The 15,013-nt window shown below is 35.6% G+C and overlaps 1 protein-coding gene across 2 annotated transcripts; it reads left to right on the plus strand.

Annotated features, from left to right (window-relative positions):
• Window positions 4,286–14,659, plus strand: LOC18600142. Of its 2 annotated transcripts, XM_007030452.2 has the most exons (3): window positions 4,319–4,407; window positions 13,840–13,935; window positions 14,029–14,659. In XM_007030452.2, exons 1-3 carry the CDS (start codon window positions 4,377–4,379, stop codon window positions 14,493–14,495), a joined length of 594 nt encoding a protein of 197 aa, XP_007030514.2. In that variant the 5' UTR covers window positions 4,319–4,376; the 3' UTR covers window positions 14,496–14,659. The 2 variants fall into 2 exon arrangements, with proteins under 2 accessions (XP_017976209.1, XP_007030514.2); XM_018120720.1 differs by lacking the exons at window positions 13,840–13,935; window positions 14,029–14,659 and adding an exon at window positions 4,597–5,227 and having other exon boundaries at window positions 4,286–4,503.

Genomic DNA, 15,013 nt, shown 5'->3' on the forward strand with positions numbered 1-15,013 from the left:
CACCAAAAACTATTATTTCTTAATCAAATCACCTAGAATAACATCCCATTCTTCCTCATTATTCACTTAGAGAATTCAGCTATTGATGGGCACCAAACCTTTGGTGGTTTTCTTCACTTGTTTTCATGCTACACATCATTAATCACCTAAAAACACTAACATACCTAAAAATCAAACCAATCCAAAATCATTCTCTCCCCATACCCATTTTGACTAGTCATGAATTCACCATGAAAGCATGCTTTTCAACCATGAAAATTAAGAAAAAATGCATAGGGAAAATAGTTCATAAACTAAAATCAAGAAATTTTACTTTTTTTCACTTGATTTCCTTGAAAATCCACACTTTTCTCTTGAATTTCTTTTCACCTTGGGTTTGTTCTTCCTTTCCCCTTTGTTTTCTTGCTATGGTCGGCCATAATGAAGAGAAAATGGTGGTGTGGGCTGACTTTTATAGTTAAATAATATAATAATTTAAGCTTGCCACATGGCATTCCATGATTGGTCTATTTTTTAAATTCTTATCTTTTAAGCTTTAAATCTCCACCACACATTATTCAAGGGTCAAAAATAATGGTGGGTGAAGACCTTGTGCTGGAAAAATGTTCTGGGGGTGCAAAATTACCGTTTTGCCCTCATATGGTAAAATTATCATTTCGCCCCTATACTTCAAATTATACTGGGATTAAAATTTTTCACTTTTAAACCTCAAATCATACTCCAATAAGTCAAATGGGGCCAAAAAAAACCTTTTCTAAAAATTCTCATTTTGTCCCCAGGTGGCAAATGATGATTTTACCTTTAGATAGTGAAAATTTCGGTTTGACTCCAAATTGATCCTTAAACTCCGAATTACCATTTTGAGTCATCCTTGGACTGTGAAACTCTTAATTTCACCTTAAAATTCCTATTTGAATTAGTTCGAGGCTTAATCGACTTAATGGTACCATTAGGGGCAATATCGTCTTTTAACAATTCCTCGAACTTCCTAAATATGCAAACATTCTATTAAACATGTAAATGATGTCGTAATTATGTTATAGAACAGGGTTTGACAAAGGGCCTTACTGTTTCAATCTAGTCTGCCTACTTACTTCTAGGGTGATGTTGTAATGACACTTGTACATATCATTAATAGAGTACCAACAAGGTTACTCAAGAACAAATCCCCATTTGAATTGTTATATAAGAGACAACCTTCATATGAGCATTTGAGAGTGTTTGGTAGCCTATGTTTTGTATATACTTTATCATAGCACAGAAAGAAATTAGACCAAAGAGCCACAAAATGCATTTTTTTAGGCTATCCAAATAACACAAAAGGTTATAGGGTATATGATCTCAATGCAAACAGAATCATAATTTCAAGGAATATTGTTTTTCATGAAGGAACATTCCCTTTTCAGTCAAAACAGCACACTACATGGCCTGAACCATTTTGTCAAACACCTGGTATGCATACCAAATATTCACCTCAAATTGACTCAGACGTACCAAATTTTCATTACCAAGATTACATACCTATTGAAACATATAGTTCTGAACCTAATGCAAGTGCTCAAACACCATCAACATCATAGATAAATGACTTTGAGCCAAATTCCCTTGATACAGTTAGTATGCCTACTGCAAGTAATAGTGAAAATGTAACCAGCAGCAATGAACATGATCCAAATGAAAATTTACCAGTTAGAAGAATCACAAGATATAAACATGCTTGTAAATACCTGGATGCTTATCATGTTGACATGCCTTCAAAATCTCACAATGTCACTGCTCACCCAATCACTAAATTCCTGTCCACAAAGAACATGTCACCTACATACAAAACATTCACTACATCTCTGTCACACACATTTGAACCTTCCACTTATCATCAAGCTACTAGTTATTCTCATTGGAGAGATGCCATGAGTGCTGAATTGAAAGCTTTACAAGATAGTGAAACATGGAGCATAGTACTAAGACCTCCAAATTCTCATGTAATTGGGTGCAAGTGGGTGTACAAAGTGAAGTTGAATGCAGATGGACAAATTGAAAGATATAAAGCTCACTTGGTTGCAAAAAGGTATAACCAAATTGCAAGTTTTGACTACAATGAGACTTTTAGTCCTGTAGCTAAGCAAACAACAGTAAGAGTATTCTTTGCCATAGCAGCAGCTTTCAATTAGCATCTAACACAGTTGGATGTGAACAATGCATTATTGAATGGAGATTTAAAGGAGGAGGTGTACATGGACATACCGCCAGGATATGAGATCTAGGGGGAGTATCCAGAGAAAGTGAAATTGGTCTGAAAACTTCATAAGTCACTATATGACTTAAAGTAGGCATCCAAGGAGTGGAATGCCAAAATCATATCTTTAATTATACAATATGGTTTTATTCAGTCCAATGCAGATCACTCACTATTTACTATGAAGACAAACAATGGTGAGTTCATTGCACTTTTATTGTATGTAGATGACATACTAGTAAGGAGTTCTTCAAAACAAGCTACAGATGATGTGAAATTGTTCCAAGTTCACATTTTAAGCTCAAGGATTTAGGAACAGTCAAATATTTTCTCGGGTTAGAAATAACAAGATCTCCTTAAGGTATTTCCATATCACAAAGAAAATACACTTTGGATCTCTTAGAAGAACATGGGTTGTTAGGTGCAAAACCAATCTCCACTCCCATTGACTATAATCAGAAGTTAGTCAAGGCTCAAGATGAAGAGAAGCTTATCAATTCAACAGACTACAGACAATTAGTTGGGAAATTACTATACCTCACATTCAACAGACCAGACATAGCATATGCAGTTCAAGTATTGTCACAGTTTATGGACAAACCTAGTCTTGAACATATGAATGCAGCTCATAGGGTGCTGAAATATCTAAAGGGGTCACCTGGTCAAGGTATCTTGATGACGTCAGAATCAAATTTAATGATTGTGGGATACTGTGACAGTGATTGGGCAGGTTGTCCTAATTCTAAGAAGTCAATCACAGGATACAATATGTTCATTGGAAATTCTTTGGTGACATGGAAATCTAAGAAATAATCAGTGGTGTCTCGAAGCTCGGTAGAAGCTGAGTACAGGGTAATGGCATTAGCTAGTTATGAAATTATCTGGTTGAAACATCTTTTAGCAGACTTTGGAATTGAGCATAAAGTTGCAGTGGTACTCTATCAGACAGTCAGTCATCCATTCACATAAGCAAGAACCCGATCTTCCATGAGAGGACCAAACATATAGAGATGGATTGCCACTTCATTATGGAGAAAGTGATTGAAGGTACAATCAAACCAATATATATTTCAACTAATTTACAGCTAGTTGATCTATTCACTAAAGCTTTACAACCAAGGCAATTCCACAATCTTTTGAACAAGATGAATGTTCACAACATTCACATATCATTTTGAGGGGGAGTATTAGACAACGCAGCATTGAATAAGCTCGAAGCAGTTATAAAGAGTTTTGTGAAGAAGACTTGAGCAGAAGGAAAAAACAGGAAGTTTGAAAATAAAAGAACAGAACTGTGCGCATCGTTTTAAAGAAAGCAAGAGGAAGAACTTGAAATAAAATGAAACGTTACGTTTTATTTCATTAGTTTTAAATTTTTATTATGTTAGTTAAATATTGTAATTATTAGTTATTTTTTTTATTTTTAACTGTTAAAATACTGTATATAAATAAATTTTCTTTAAATATTTTTAATAGAAAATACCCAAAATGGCTTTTCTTCCCGAAAAGATGAGCCGCCACTGCTTTCTTCCTTCTTGCAGCTTTCTGACAAATGTGAATATATATATTTCAAATACAAAAAATGATTCCGCATGCATACAGCATACCGAACGCCCACTTAGACAGCTAGAGCTCACGTTCTGGCTCATTGACTCATTGACTCATTGAAATTCTGAGCAAGTCTGTCTGATGCACGTTTCCATACTTTCAGTGCACGGCCTCCAAGAAATGTGTCTTGTTCTTCCTCCAACTTGAAGTTTGGCGTTTTTAGTATATAATTTATCTTCTTTCCACTGCCATTGTGCAATTCTTTATGTCAATCGGAAGCTTCCAACCTCGAACCCGTAGCTTACTTTGACCGACTCAACATGCAGTTTTAAGTCATTAATGCAGGACGCAAGTTGCAGTTGTACTAAGCTATCTCTTTTGCTGATGTGATGACTAAGTCCTCTGTACGGTATAGCTCCCATATTTTTCACCCAAACAGATACAGGAAATTGTACCCCAAAGAAAAGTCTCTATAACAGGAAACTTACAATGAAGCTTCTCAGAATCAAGGTTCCGAGGTCTATTTAAGGCTGCGATATGAAGTAAGCAGAGAACAAGACAGAGAGAGGGAGAGAGGAAGATTTATTCAGAGATGGAGAAAATAAAGGAAAAAATTGAAAAGGGGAAGCGACTGTTCACCCACAGAATCGACAGCTGCAGATTCAAACCTGGAGATCATATATATGGCTACAGGGGATTTGGTTCATACAGCCATCATGGTCTGTTTTCTTTTCCGTTTCTTTTCCTTTTAATGTATATGCACATTGATTTTCCTGCAGACACTCATACGCTTTAATTAATGAAAATTCCAGGAATATATGTTGGTGAAGATTGTGCGATTCATTTCATCCCGACAGAACGTGACGGTCTCTCCAAGCAAGACCCTCCTTGTCCAAAATGTGGATATCAGCACAACGTTCACCTCGGAGTGGTGAAGACCTGCCTGGATTGCTTCCTATCCAACGGTGCCCTTTCAAGCGATTCCCTCTGTCTTTACCAATACGAAGAATCGAAGTTGGTTAAGATGTTGAAAAGAGCTGGCAGCTGCAGCGGCTCCAAATGTTTACCACCCCAAACCGTTGTGAACATTGCCAACGAGCTCCACAAGGAAAATTGTTTCGGCCGCTATGACCTTGTTGGGAACAACTGTGAAGACTTCAGTACATTTTGTAAGACTGGCATTCGCAGAAGTGAACAGGTCCTTAGTGTTATGAATTTACCTATGATGCCATTCCTGGCCAAGGTATTGGAGAGCTTAAAGCTCTCTCTACCTAAATAATGCTTTAGAAAGAAAATCCAAAAAATTGTGTGTAATTTCAATAAGATTTAGGAGGATTTCTGAGTACCAAATTTCTTAGATTTCCTAATGATGAAGATATATCAAGTGTTAACATTGTTGACTTTAGTATTAATTCCATCAAATACTTGTTATTTGTGCTCTTATTTTTTTAAGAATATTATGAGCAATTACTATATGCTTGTCTATTTAGTTAAATGGTATGTTGAAGAGCTTGATTTTTTTTTTTAATTCTTTCTTCAAGTTTAATGCTCTCACTATAAGTGACAATCATAGAGTGAGATGATTGAACCTAGAACCTAATTTATTAATCAGGTTTAAGACCCAATGTATTAATTATTTTTGGATCTTAACGGGTTAATTGGGTCTTGGAACTTGATAGTCTAAATTGAATTAAAAAACAAAAACAAAAACAAAAAATAATAATAGTAATAGAAAGTACAACAAAATAAAATAAAAATCTGAAATGGAGGGGATGGATTGCCGAATCCCAATTCCCAAATTCACAAGGCTCAATGTCTTTCTTATAACGATCCTTCCCGTCGTTATCAGAGTTCGAGACTTTCGGGAGATCTCGCTAAGTCTCGAATAAGCCTTCATGAAATTTCTGGATCTCTTTATACACATTTACTAAACAGTATTAATGCTCAAAACATATATATTTATTCCATGAATTTAACAATAAGCATAGTAATTCGATTTAGATCTTTAAGTCATAATATCATGATTAAATACATCGAGTTTAATACCCCAAAATTTTCATTTATATCAAAACTAAAATCTGTTTACATAATGATGCCAAATGCCAAATTGCTAAAACTTGACCTCTAACAGCGGAGCGACTCGGAATGAAAGGCTAAAAGATGCCTTTACCTATCTACAATAGATCGTACACACCGATGATTACACGCTAGGCCGATTCCTGTTTACAAAAGGAGAAATGAGAGGGGTGTGAGTCTCACAGACTCAGTGATCATCGACTCCGTGAGTAGGGCGTAAATGAGAAACAAGCAATAAGGTAGAGATTTTGAATAATAAAAATTGCAAGAGTAGATAAAAATATTTAATTCAAATGGAGATTTGCGCCTTATATATATAAAAGAAACTATCGAAAATCTCTTATAAGTCATAATCAACCATAATGTATATCAAATCAAGTAAGTAAACTTTTGTGCAGCGAGAAGGTTAATAACCATTTTCAAACTAAATCAGTAAGATATCGTTTTAAACCTCGTGTTCATAAAAGATCTTTGCAGTCGAAATTATCTCATGTAATACTCAAATCAGATCAATAAAGTTGGGCAAGCTCCCGCGAAACCAAATAGTAACCAAGGTTATACATAGTTCACAAATCACCTCACACGCGAGGGTAAAATTCATATAACAATAAATCCAGGGGGGAAGCTGCAGGAAACCGTATAATTTTGTTTTCACCATGTAAGAAATAAAAGTCTAAAAACTCAAAGAGATTTTTGTCTCGAGTAGGAAATCAAATAAAATCTGTGGTCCCGCTACCACATAATAACCTCCGGGAGTCTCGCTCCACCGGATTCCACATGCCATGGCAGTCTCAACGATGTTAGCCGACATCGGAGAATCAAGCGGTTGCAACTGCGTAATCATCTAGTGGCTTAGCCACGCATACATATATCACAGGCCGTGGTCCCCACCATGTCTAACCGCCCGTCGGCGATCTAAAAGTCCTCTAGCTAAAGCTCACTCGTGCACGAGGGTCACACTTAACCCAAGTGACAGTTGGCCTACTCTCGAATCTCTCGGTTTATAAAACCATTTTAGAAATCACTTTATGTCCTTAAAATCTCGTTTCAAAATTATTTCCAAAGCATTCAACATAAGGTATGATAAAATCTATCATTTTCTCAAAATGAATTTATGCATGAACTTCAAAACAATAATTTGCATGGTGGATAAGCAATATAACCATGACTGCACACTGCACAAATATAAGGCACAGATTTTGAGGTAAAACAGTGCGAAGGGCTTGTTTCTTGATTTTTAAAACTCTTTACATATAATTGATACATATATATATTCAAAACGATTTCTAAACATAATTTGCAACCACAATTTTCTAAGATTGCTACCAGCACATGCTATCTACAATTTTCGCATTTAAAATAGATCTTACGTATAGGTATATATTTACGGAAATTTTAAAATTGACATTCCCTACTCACCTCACAATAGCGGGATATTACATCGCTATTGATTCTTACGTGTCTATAATTATTCCTACTTGCCGATCACATCTCACTTTGTTTTAGCAGTGATACCAACATTTAACAATTATGCGGTAAAACAGTTTGAACACTCAATAAAATGCATCAGGTCAGATAATGGATTAGAATTCAGACTAAAAGATTTTTTTGACAAAACAGGCATAGTTCATCAGCTTTCATGTGTTGAGACCCCTCAACAAAATGGGGTTGTTGAGCGGAAGCATCAACATATTTTGGTTGTAGCAAGGGTGTCATGACCCAGAACTCCCATCGGCCCATAACAATCGCCGCAATGTCCCAATAGGCACTCATTACCCCGAATGTCAATCGAAACCTCGCAAGGCTTAGCATCAGCTTCCGCATCTCCCCGGTGAGCAACAGTTATTAAATCTCACATTTCAAGAAATCATAAGTCATTTTCAAATCAAAATAATAAAATATTATTTTCTGGCTCATAGAGGCATTTTCGTCATTTTTCGTCAAAAATCTCAAAACTTACTAAAAATGTAGTAGGTAAGCAGAAAGAATATATTTAGTAATTTAAAAACAAATTAAGTATCTAAAACATTCATTTGAAGTGAAAATTTGACCATTTGAATATAATAAAAATATTCAATAAAATAAACTATTTTATTGTAAAATAATTTTTTATAAAGCTATCGATAAATAATTCTTATAGCGTAAAAGTTAATTATATTCATATATACTATAAAGCAAATAACCAAAGCATAAAATTACTTTTACAGCGACATGTGGGCCCTTAACTGACCAAGAAGGTGTAGAGCTACGAACCCTTACTTTCTAGGATGCAACTCCAAGATTAATTCTTGTCTTAATCAACTATCAACAAACTGTCCTGAGCCTAAAAAAAATGAATAGGAAGAGGGGTGAGATTATCTAATCTCAGTGAGTAAACAATTACCATCAAAAGCATCTAAAACCGAGTAGATGGAGACAATATAAAAATGTTATATTTCAATAATGTTCATAACGCAAAATTCATTTCAATCTATACCAACGATTTCTTTTCATCAAAATTTCCCTAGCTTATAAGTTTCTTAAACTTGGCCCCTGCCAGAATCATTCTTGCGGGTACCTTCGTCAAAGTATCCCACTGAAATCGCCAAGGCTATTAAATGTTTCACACCCATAAACATGTTTTCGTATTTGACACATAGCCGTTCCTTGGCGTTGGCTGAGTCTCACTCTCTCGTGGTGCCCCGAACGTGAGGTGCACTCAAATTTTACCTCAGGAGATACTTCACCCAACATCTCCCTCTGGAGGTAAATATATAATTGGGTTGTCGTACCCCTCTCATAGGCATTCCACGGAAACCCCCACTACTGTAGTGACCGTTTAATATACCACCAGACCCATAAAATTTTCAGTAGCATAATATGGCGAATAAAATTTAATCCAGTCTACCGAGACCAATCCAAAACTATTCATATATTTCATGCCGACCCCAAAAATTTAGCCAGTGTCATAAGCTACAATTTCAATAACATATAAAATCATAAATTCAACACAGTCTCCATATACTCAATTTTTCTAAAATAATATTTGATTTCAAAACCAGTATAAATCTCATTTTTTATAAAAAAAATATTTTAATTGGAAAACATAATATTTTATAATTTAAACTCACCATTCAATAAAAGCATCAAACAAGTATAATTACTCTAGATATTTAAGACGATAAATTATCCACTCACAGTATTAGGAGTAGAAATACTCCTATTTTCAGTCCGTGGGTACAGTCCTTTACCCGTATCCAATGGCCCATCACCTAGCCATAATCCATGACACATATTCTAATTAAATTGTGTCTAACAGTCATAAGCTATTTCAAGCTCGATATATATGCATGATATGAAATGAAAAATGCACGGGTAGCCATCTAGACCCGGTATTGGCCTAAGTCGATTTTTCATCCGATAAATTGTCCAATGCGTCCAATTTCACTCCAACTTGCTCCATTGCTTTTCCAATCTCTCAATTCACCAAGCACAACTAATTAACACACAATTAGGCAAAATTTATCTTCACTTTTTTTCTTGGAAATTTCAGCCAACAATGGTACACTAACTCTGTGATTTTTCCTACTTAATTTTCTCTCAATAATTCATTAATTCCTACACCAAAAACTATTATTTCTTAATCAAATCACCTAGAATAACATCTCATTCTTCCTCATTATTCACTTAGAGAATTCGGCTATTGATGGGCACCAAACCTTTGGTGGTTTTCTTCACTTGTTTTCATACTACACATCATTAATCACCTAAAAATACTAACATACCTAAAAATCAAACCAATCCAAGATCATTCTCTCTCCATACCCATTGTGACCAGCCATGAATTCACCATGAAAGCATACTTTTCAACCATGAAAATTAAGGGAAAATGCATAGGGAAAATAGTTCATAAACTAAAATCAAGAAATTTTACCTTTTTTCACTTGATTTCCTTGAAAATCCACACTTTTCTCTTGAATTTCTTTCCACCTTGGGTTTGTTCTTCCTTTCCCCTTTGTTTTCTTGCTATGGCCGGCCATAATGAAGAGAAAATGGTGGTGTGGGCTGATTTTTATAGTTAAATAATATAATAATTTAAACTTACCACATGACATTCCATGATTGGTCTATATTTTAAATTCTTATCTTTTAAGCTTTAAATCTCCACCATACATTATTCAAGGGTCAAAAATGATGATGGGTGAAGACCTTGTGCTGAAAAAGTGTTATGGGGGTGCAAAATTACCGTTTTGCCCTCGAGTGGTAAAATTACCATTTCGCCCCTGTACTCCAAATTATACCGAAATTAAAATTTTTCACTTCTAAACCTCAACCCATACTCCAATAAGTCAAATGGGGCAAAAAAAAAATCTTTTCTAAAAATTTCCATTTTGTCTCCATGTGGCAAATGATCATTTTGCCCCTGGATAGTGAAAATTTCGGTTTGACTCCAAATTGATCCTCGAGCTCTGAATTATCATTTTGAGTCATTCCTGGACCGTGAAACTCTTAATTTTACCTTAAAATTCCTATTTGAACTAGTTCGAGGCTTAATCGACTTAATGGTACCATTAGGGGTAATATCATCTTTTAACGATTCCTCGAACTTCCTAAATATGCAAACATTCTATTGAGCATGTAAATGACGTCGTAATTATGTTATAGAACAGGGTTTGACAAAGGGCCTTACTATTTCAATCTAGTCTGCCTACTCACTTTTGGGGTGATGTTGTAATGACAGCTGTGCATATCATTAATAGAGTACCAACAAGGTTACTCAAGAACAAATCCCCATTTGAATTGTTATATAAGAGACAACCTTCATATGAGCATTTGAGAGTGTTTGGTAGCCTATGTTTTGTATCTACTTTGTCATAGCACAGAAAGAAATTAGACCAAAGAGCCACAAAATGCATTTTTTTAGGCTATCCAAATAACACAAAAGGTTATAGGGTATATGATCTCAATGCAAACAGAATCATAATTTCAAGGAATATTGTTTTTCATGAAGGAACATTCTCTTTTCAGTCAAAACAGCACACTACATGGCCTGAACCATTTTGTCAAACACCCGGTATGCATACCAAATATTCACCTCAAATTGACTCAGACTTACCAAATTTTCATTACCAAGATTACATACTTGTTGAAACATATAGTTTTGAACCTAATACAAGTGCTCAAACACCATCAACATCACAGATAAATGACTTTGAGCCAAATTCCCTTGATACAGTTAGTATGCCTACTGCAACTAACAGTGAAAATGTAACCAGCAGCAATGAACATGATCCAAATGAAAATTTACCAGTTAGAAGAAGCACAAGACATAAATATGCTCCTAAATATCTGGATGCTTATCATGTTGACATGCCTTCAAAATCTCATACTGTCACTGCTCACCCAATCACTAAATTCCTGTCTACAAAGAACCTGTCACCTACATACAAAACATTCACTACATCTCTGTCACACACATTTGAACCTTCCACTTATCATCAAGCTACTACTTATTCTCATTGGAGAGATGCCATGAGTGCTGAATTGAAAGCTTTACAAGACAGTGAAACGTGGAGCACAGTACCAAGACCTCCAAATTCTCATGTAATTGGGTGCAAGTGGGTGTACAAAGTGAAGTTGAATGCAGATGGACAAATTGAAAGATATAAAGCTCGCTTGGTTGCAAAAAGGTATAACCAAATTGCAGGTTTTGACTACAAGGAGACTTTCAGTCCTGTAGCTAAGCAAACAACAGTAAGAGTATTCTTTGCCATAGCAGCAGCTTTCAATTGGCATATAATACAGTTGGATGTGAACAATGCATTCTTGAATGGAGATTTAAAGGAGGAGGTGTACATGGACATATCGCCAGAATATGAGATCCAAGGGGTGTATCTAGAAAAAGTGAAATTGGTCTGCAAACTTCATAAGTCACTATATGGCTTAAAGCAGGCATCTAGGGAGAGGAATGCCAAAATCACATCTTTAATTATATTTATTCAGTCCAATGCAGATCACTCACTGTTTACTATGAAAACAAACAATGATGAGTTCATTGCACTCTTATTGTATGTAGATGACATACTAGTAAGGAGTTCTTCAAAACAAGCTGCAGATGATGTGAAATTGTTCCTAAGTTCACATTTTAAGCTCAAGGATTTAGGAATAGTCAAATATTTTCTCGGGTTAGAAATAGCAAGATCTCCTGAAGGTATCTCCATATCACAAAGAAAATACACTTTGGATCTATTAGAAAAACATAGGTTGTTAGGTGCAAAACCAATCTCCACTCCTATTGACTATAATCAGAAGTTAGTCAAGGCTCAAGATGAAGAGAAGCTTATCAATTCAACAGACTATAGACAATTAGTTGGGAAATTACTATACCTCACATTCAGCAGACCGGACATAGCATATGCAGTTCAAGTATTGTCACAGTTTATGGACAAGCCTAGTCTTAAACATATGAATGCAGCTCACAGGGTGCTGAAATATCTGAAGGGGTCAGCTGGTCAAGGTATCCTGATGAAGTCAGAATCAAATTTAATGATTGTGGGATACTGTGACAGTGATTGGGCAGGTTGTCCTGATTCTAAGAAGTCAATCACAGGATACAATATATTCATTGGAAATTCTTTGGTGACATGGAAATCTAAGAAACAATCAGTGGTTCTCAAAGCTCAGTAGAAGCTGAGTACAGGGCAATGGCATTAGCTAGTTATGAAATTATCTGGTTGAAACATCTTTTAGCAGACTTTGGAATTAAGCATAAAGTTGCAGTGGTACTCTATTCAGACAGTTAGTCAGCCATTCACATAAGCAAGAACCCGATCTTCCATGAGAGGACCAAACATATAGAGATGGATTGCCACTTCATTATGGAGAAAGTGATTGAAGGTACAATCAAACCAATAAATATTTCAACTAATTTGCAACTAGTTGATCTATTCACTAAAGCCTTACAACCAAGGCAATTCCACAATCTTTTGAGTAAGATGAATGTTCACAACATTCACATATCATCTTGAGGGGGAGTATTAGATAACACAGCATTGAATAAGCTCGAAGCAATTGTAAAGAGTTTTGTGAAGAAGACTCGAGCAGAAGGAAGAAACAGGAAGTTTGGAAATAAATGAACAGAGCTGTGCGCACCATTTTGAAGAAAGCAAGAGGAAAAACTTGAAATAAAATGAAACGTTGTGTTTTATTTTATTAGTTTTAAATTTAAATTATGTTAGTTAAATATTGTAATTATTAGTTATTTTTTTTATTTTTAACTCTTAAAACATTGTATATAAACAATTTTTTTTTAGATATTTTTTGAATAGAAAATACTTAAAATGACTTTTCTTTCTAAAAGGATGAGCCGGCACTGCTTTCTTACTTCCTGCAGCTTTCTGACAAATGTGAATATATTTATTTCAAATACAAAAAATGATTCCGCATGCATACAGCATACCGAACGCCCCCTTAGACAGCTAGAGCTCACGTTCTGGCTCATTGACTCATTGAAATTCTGAGCAAGTCTGTCTGATGTACGTTTCCATACTTTCAGTGCACGGCCTCCAAGAAATGTGTCTTGTTCTTTCTCCAACTTGAAGTTTGGCGTTTTTAGGATATAATTTATCTTCTTTCCACTGCCATTGTGCAATCTTTATGTCAATCGGGAGCTTCCAACCTCGAACCCGTTGCTTACTTTGACAGATTCAACAAGCAGTTTTAAGTCATTGATGGAGGACGCAAGTTGCAGTTGTACTAAGCTATCTCTTTTGCTGAGGTGATGACTAAGTCCTCTGTATAGGTCCCATATTTTTCACCCAAACCGATACAGGAAATTGTACGCCAAAGAAAAGTCTCCATGACAGGAAACTTACAATGAAGCTTCTCAGAATCAAGGTTCCGAGGTCTATTTAAGGCTGCGATATGAAGTAAGCAGAGAACAAGACAGAGAGAGGGAGAGAGGAAGATTTATTCAGAGATGGAGAAAATGAAGGAAAAAGGGAAGCGACTGTTCACCCACAGAATCGACAGCTGCAGATTCAAACCTGGAGATCATATATATGGCTACAGGGGATTTGGTTCATACAGCCATCATGGTCTGTTTTCTTTTCCGTTTCTTTTCCTTTTAATGTATATGCACATTGATTTTCCTGGAGACACTCATACGCTTTAATTAATGAAAATTCCAGGAATATATGTTGGTGAAGATTGTGCGATTCATTTCATCCCGACAGAAAGTGACGGTCTCTCCAAGCAAGACCCTCCTTGTCCAAAATGTGGATATCAGCACAACGTTCACCTCGGAGTGGTGAAGACCTGCCTGGATTGCTTCCTATCCAACGGTGCCCTTTCAAGCGATTCCCTCTGTCTTTACCAATACGAAGAATCGGAGTTGGTTAAGATGTTGAAAAGAGCTGGCAGCTGCAGTAGCTCCAAATGTTTACCACCCCAAACCGTTGTGAACATTGCCAACGAGCTCCACAAGGAAAATTGTTTCGGCCGCTATGACCTTGTTGGGAACAACTGTGAAGACTTCAGTACATTTTGTAAGACTGGCATTCGCAGAAGTGAACAGGTCCTTAGTGTTATGAATTTACCTATGATGCCATTCCTGGCCAAGGTATTGGAGAGCTTAAAGCTCTCTCTACCTAAATAATGCTTTAGAAAGAAAATCCAAAAAATTGTGTGTAATTTCAATAAGATTTAGGAGGATTTCTGAGTACCAAATTTCTAAGATTTCCTAATGATGAAGATATATCAAGTGTTAACATTGTTGACTTTAGTATTAATTCCATCAAATACTTGTTATTTGTGCTCTTATTTTTTTAAAGAAAATTATGAGCAATTACTATATGCTTGTCTATTTAGTTAAATGGTATGTTGAAGAGCTTGATTTTTTTTTTTTAATTCTTTCTTCAAGTTTAATGCTCTCACTATAAGTGACAATCATAGAGTGAGATGATTGAACCTAGAACCTAATTTATTAATCAGGTTTAAGACCCAATGTATTAATTATTTTTGGATCTTAATGGGTTAATTGGGTCTTGGAACTTGATAGTCTAAATTGAATTAAAAAACAAAAACAAAAACAAAAAATAATAATAGTAATAGAAAGTGCAACAAAATAAAATAAAAATCTGAAATGGAGGGGATGGATCGCGGAATCCCAATTCC

Source organism: Theobroma cacao, chromosome 5 (genome assembly GCF_000208745.1).
Source record: "Theobroma cacao cultivar B97-61/B2 chromosome 5, Criollo_cocoa_genome_V2, whole genome shotgun sequence".
NCBI lineage: Eukaryota > Viridiplantae > Streptophyta > Magnoliopsida > Malvales > Malvaceae > Theobroma > Theobroma cacao.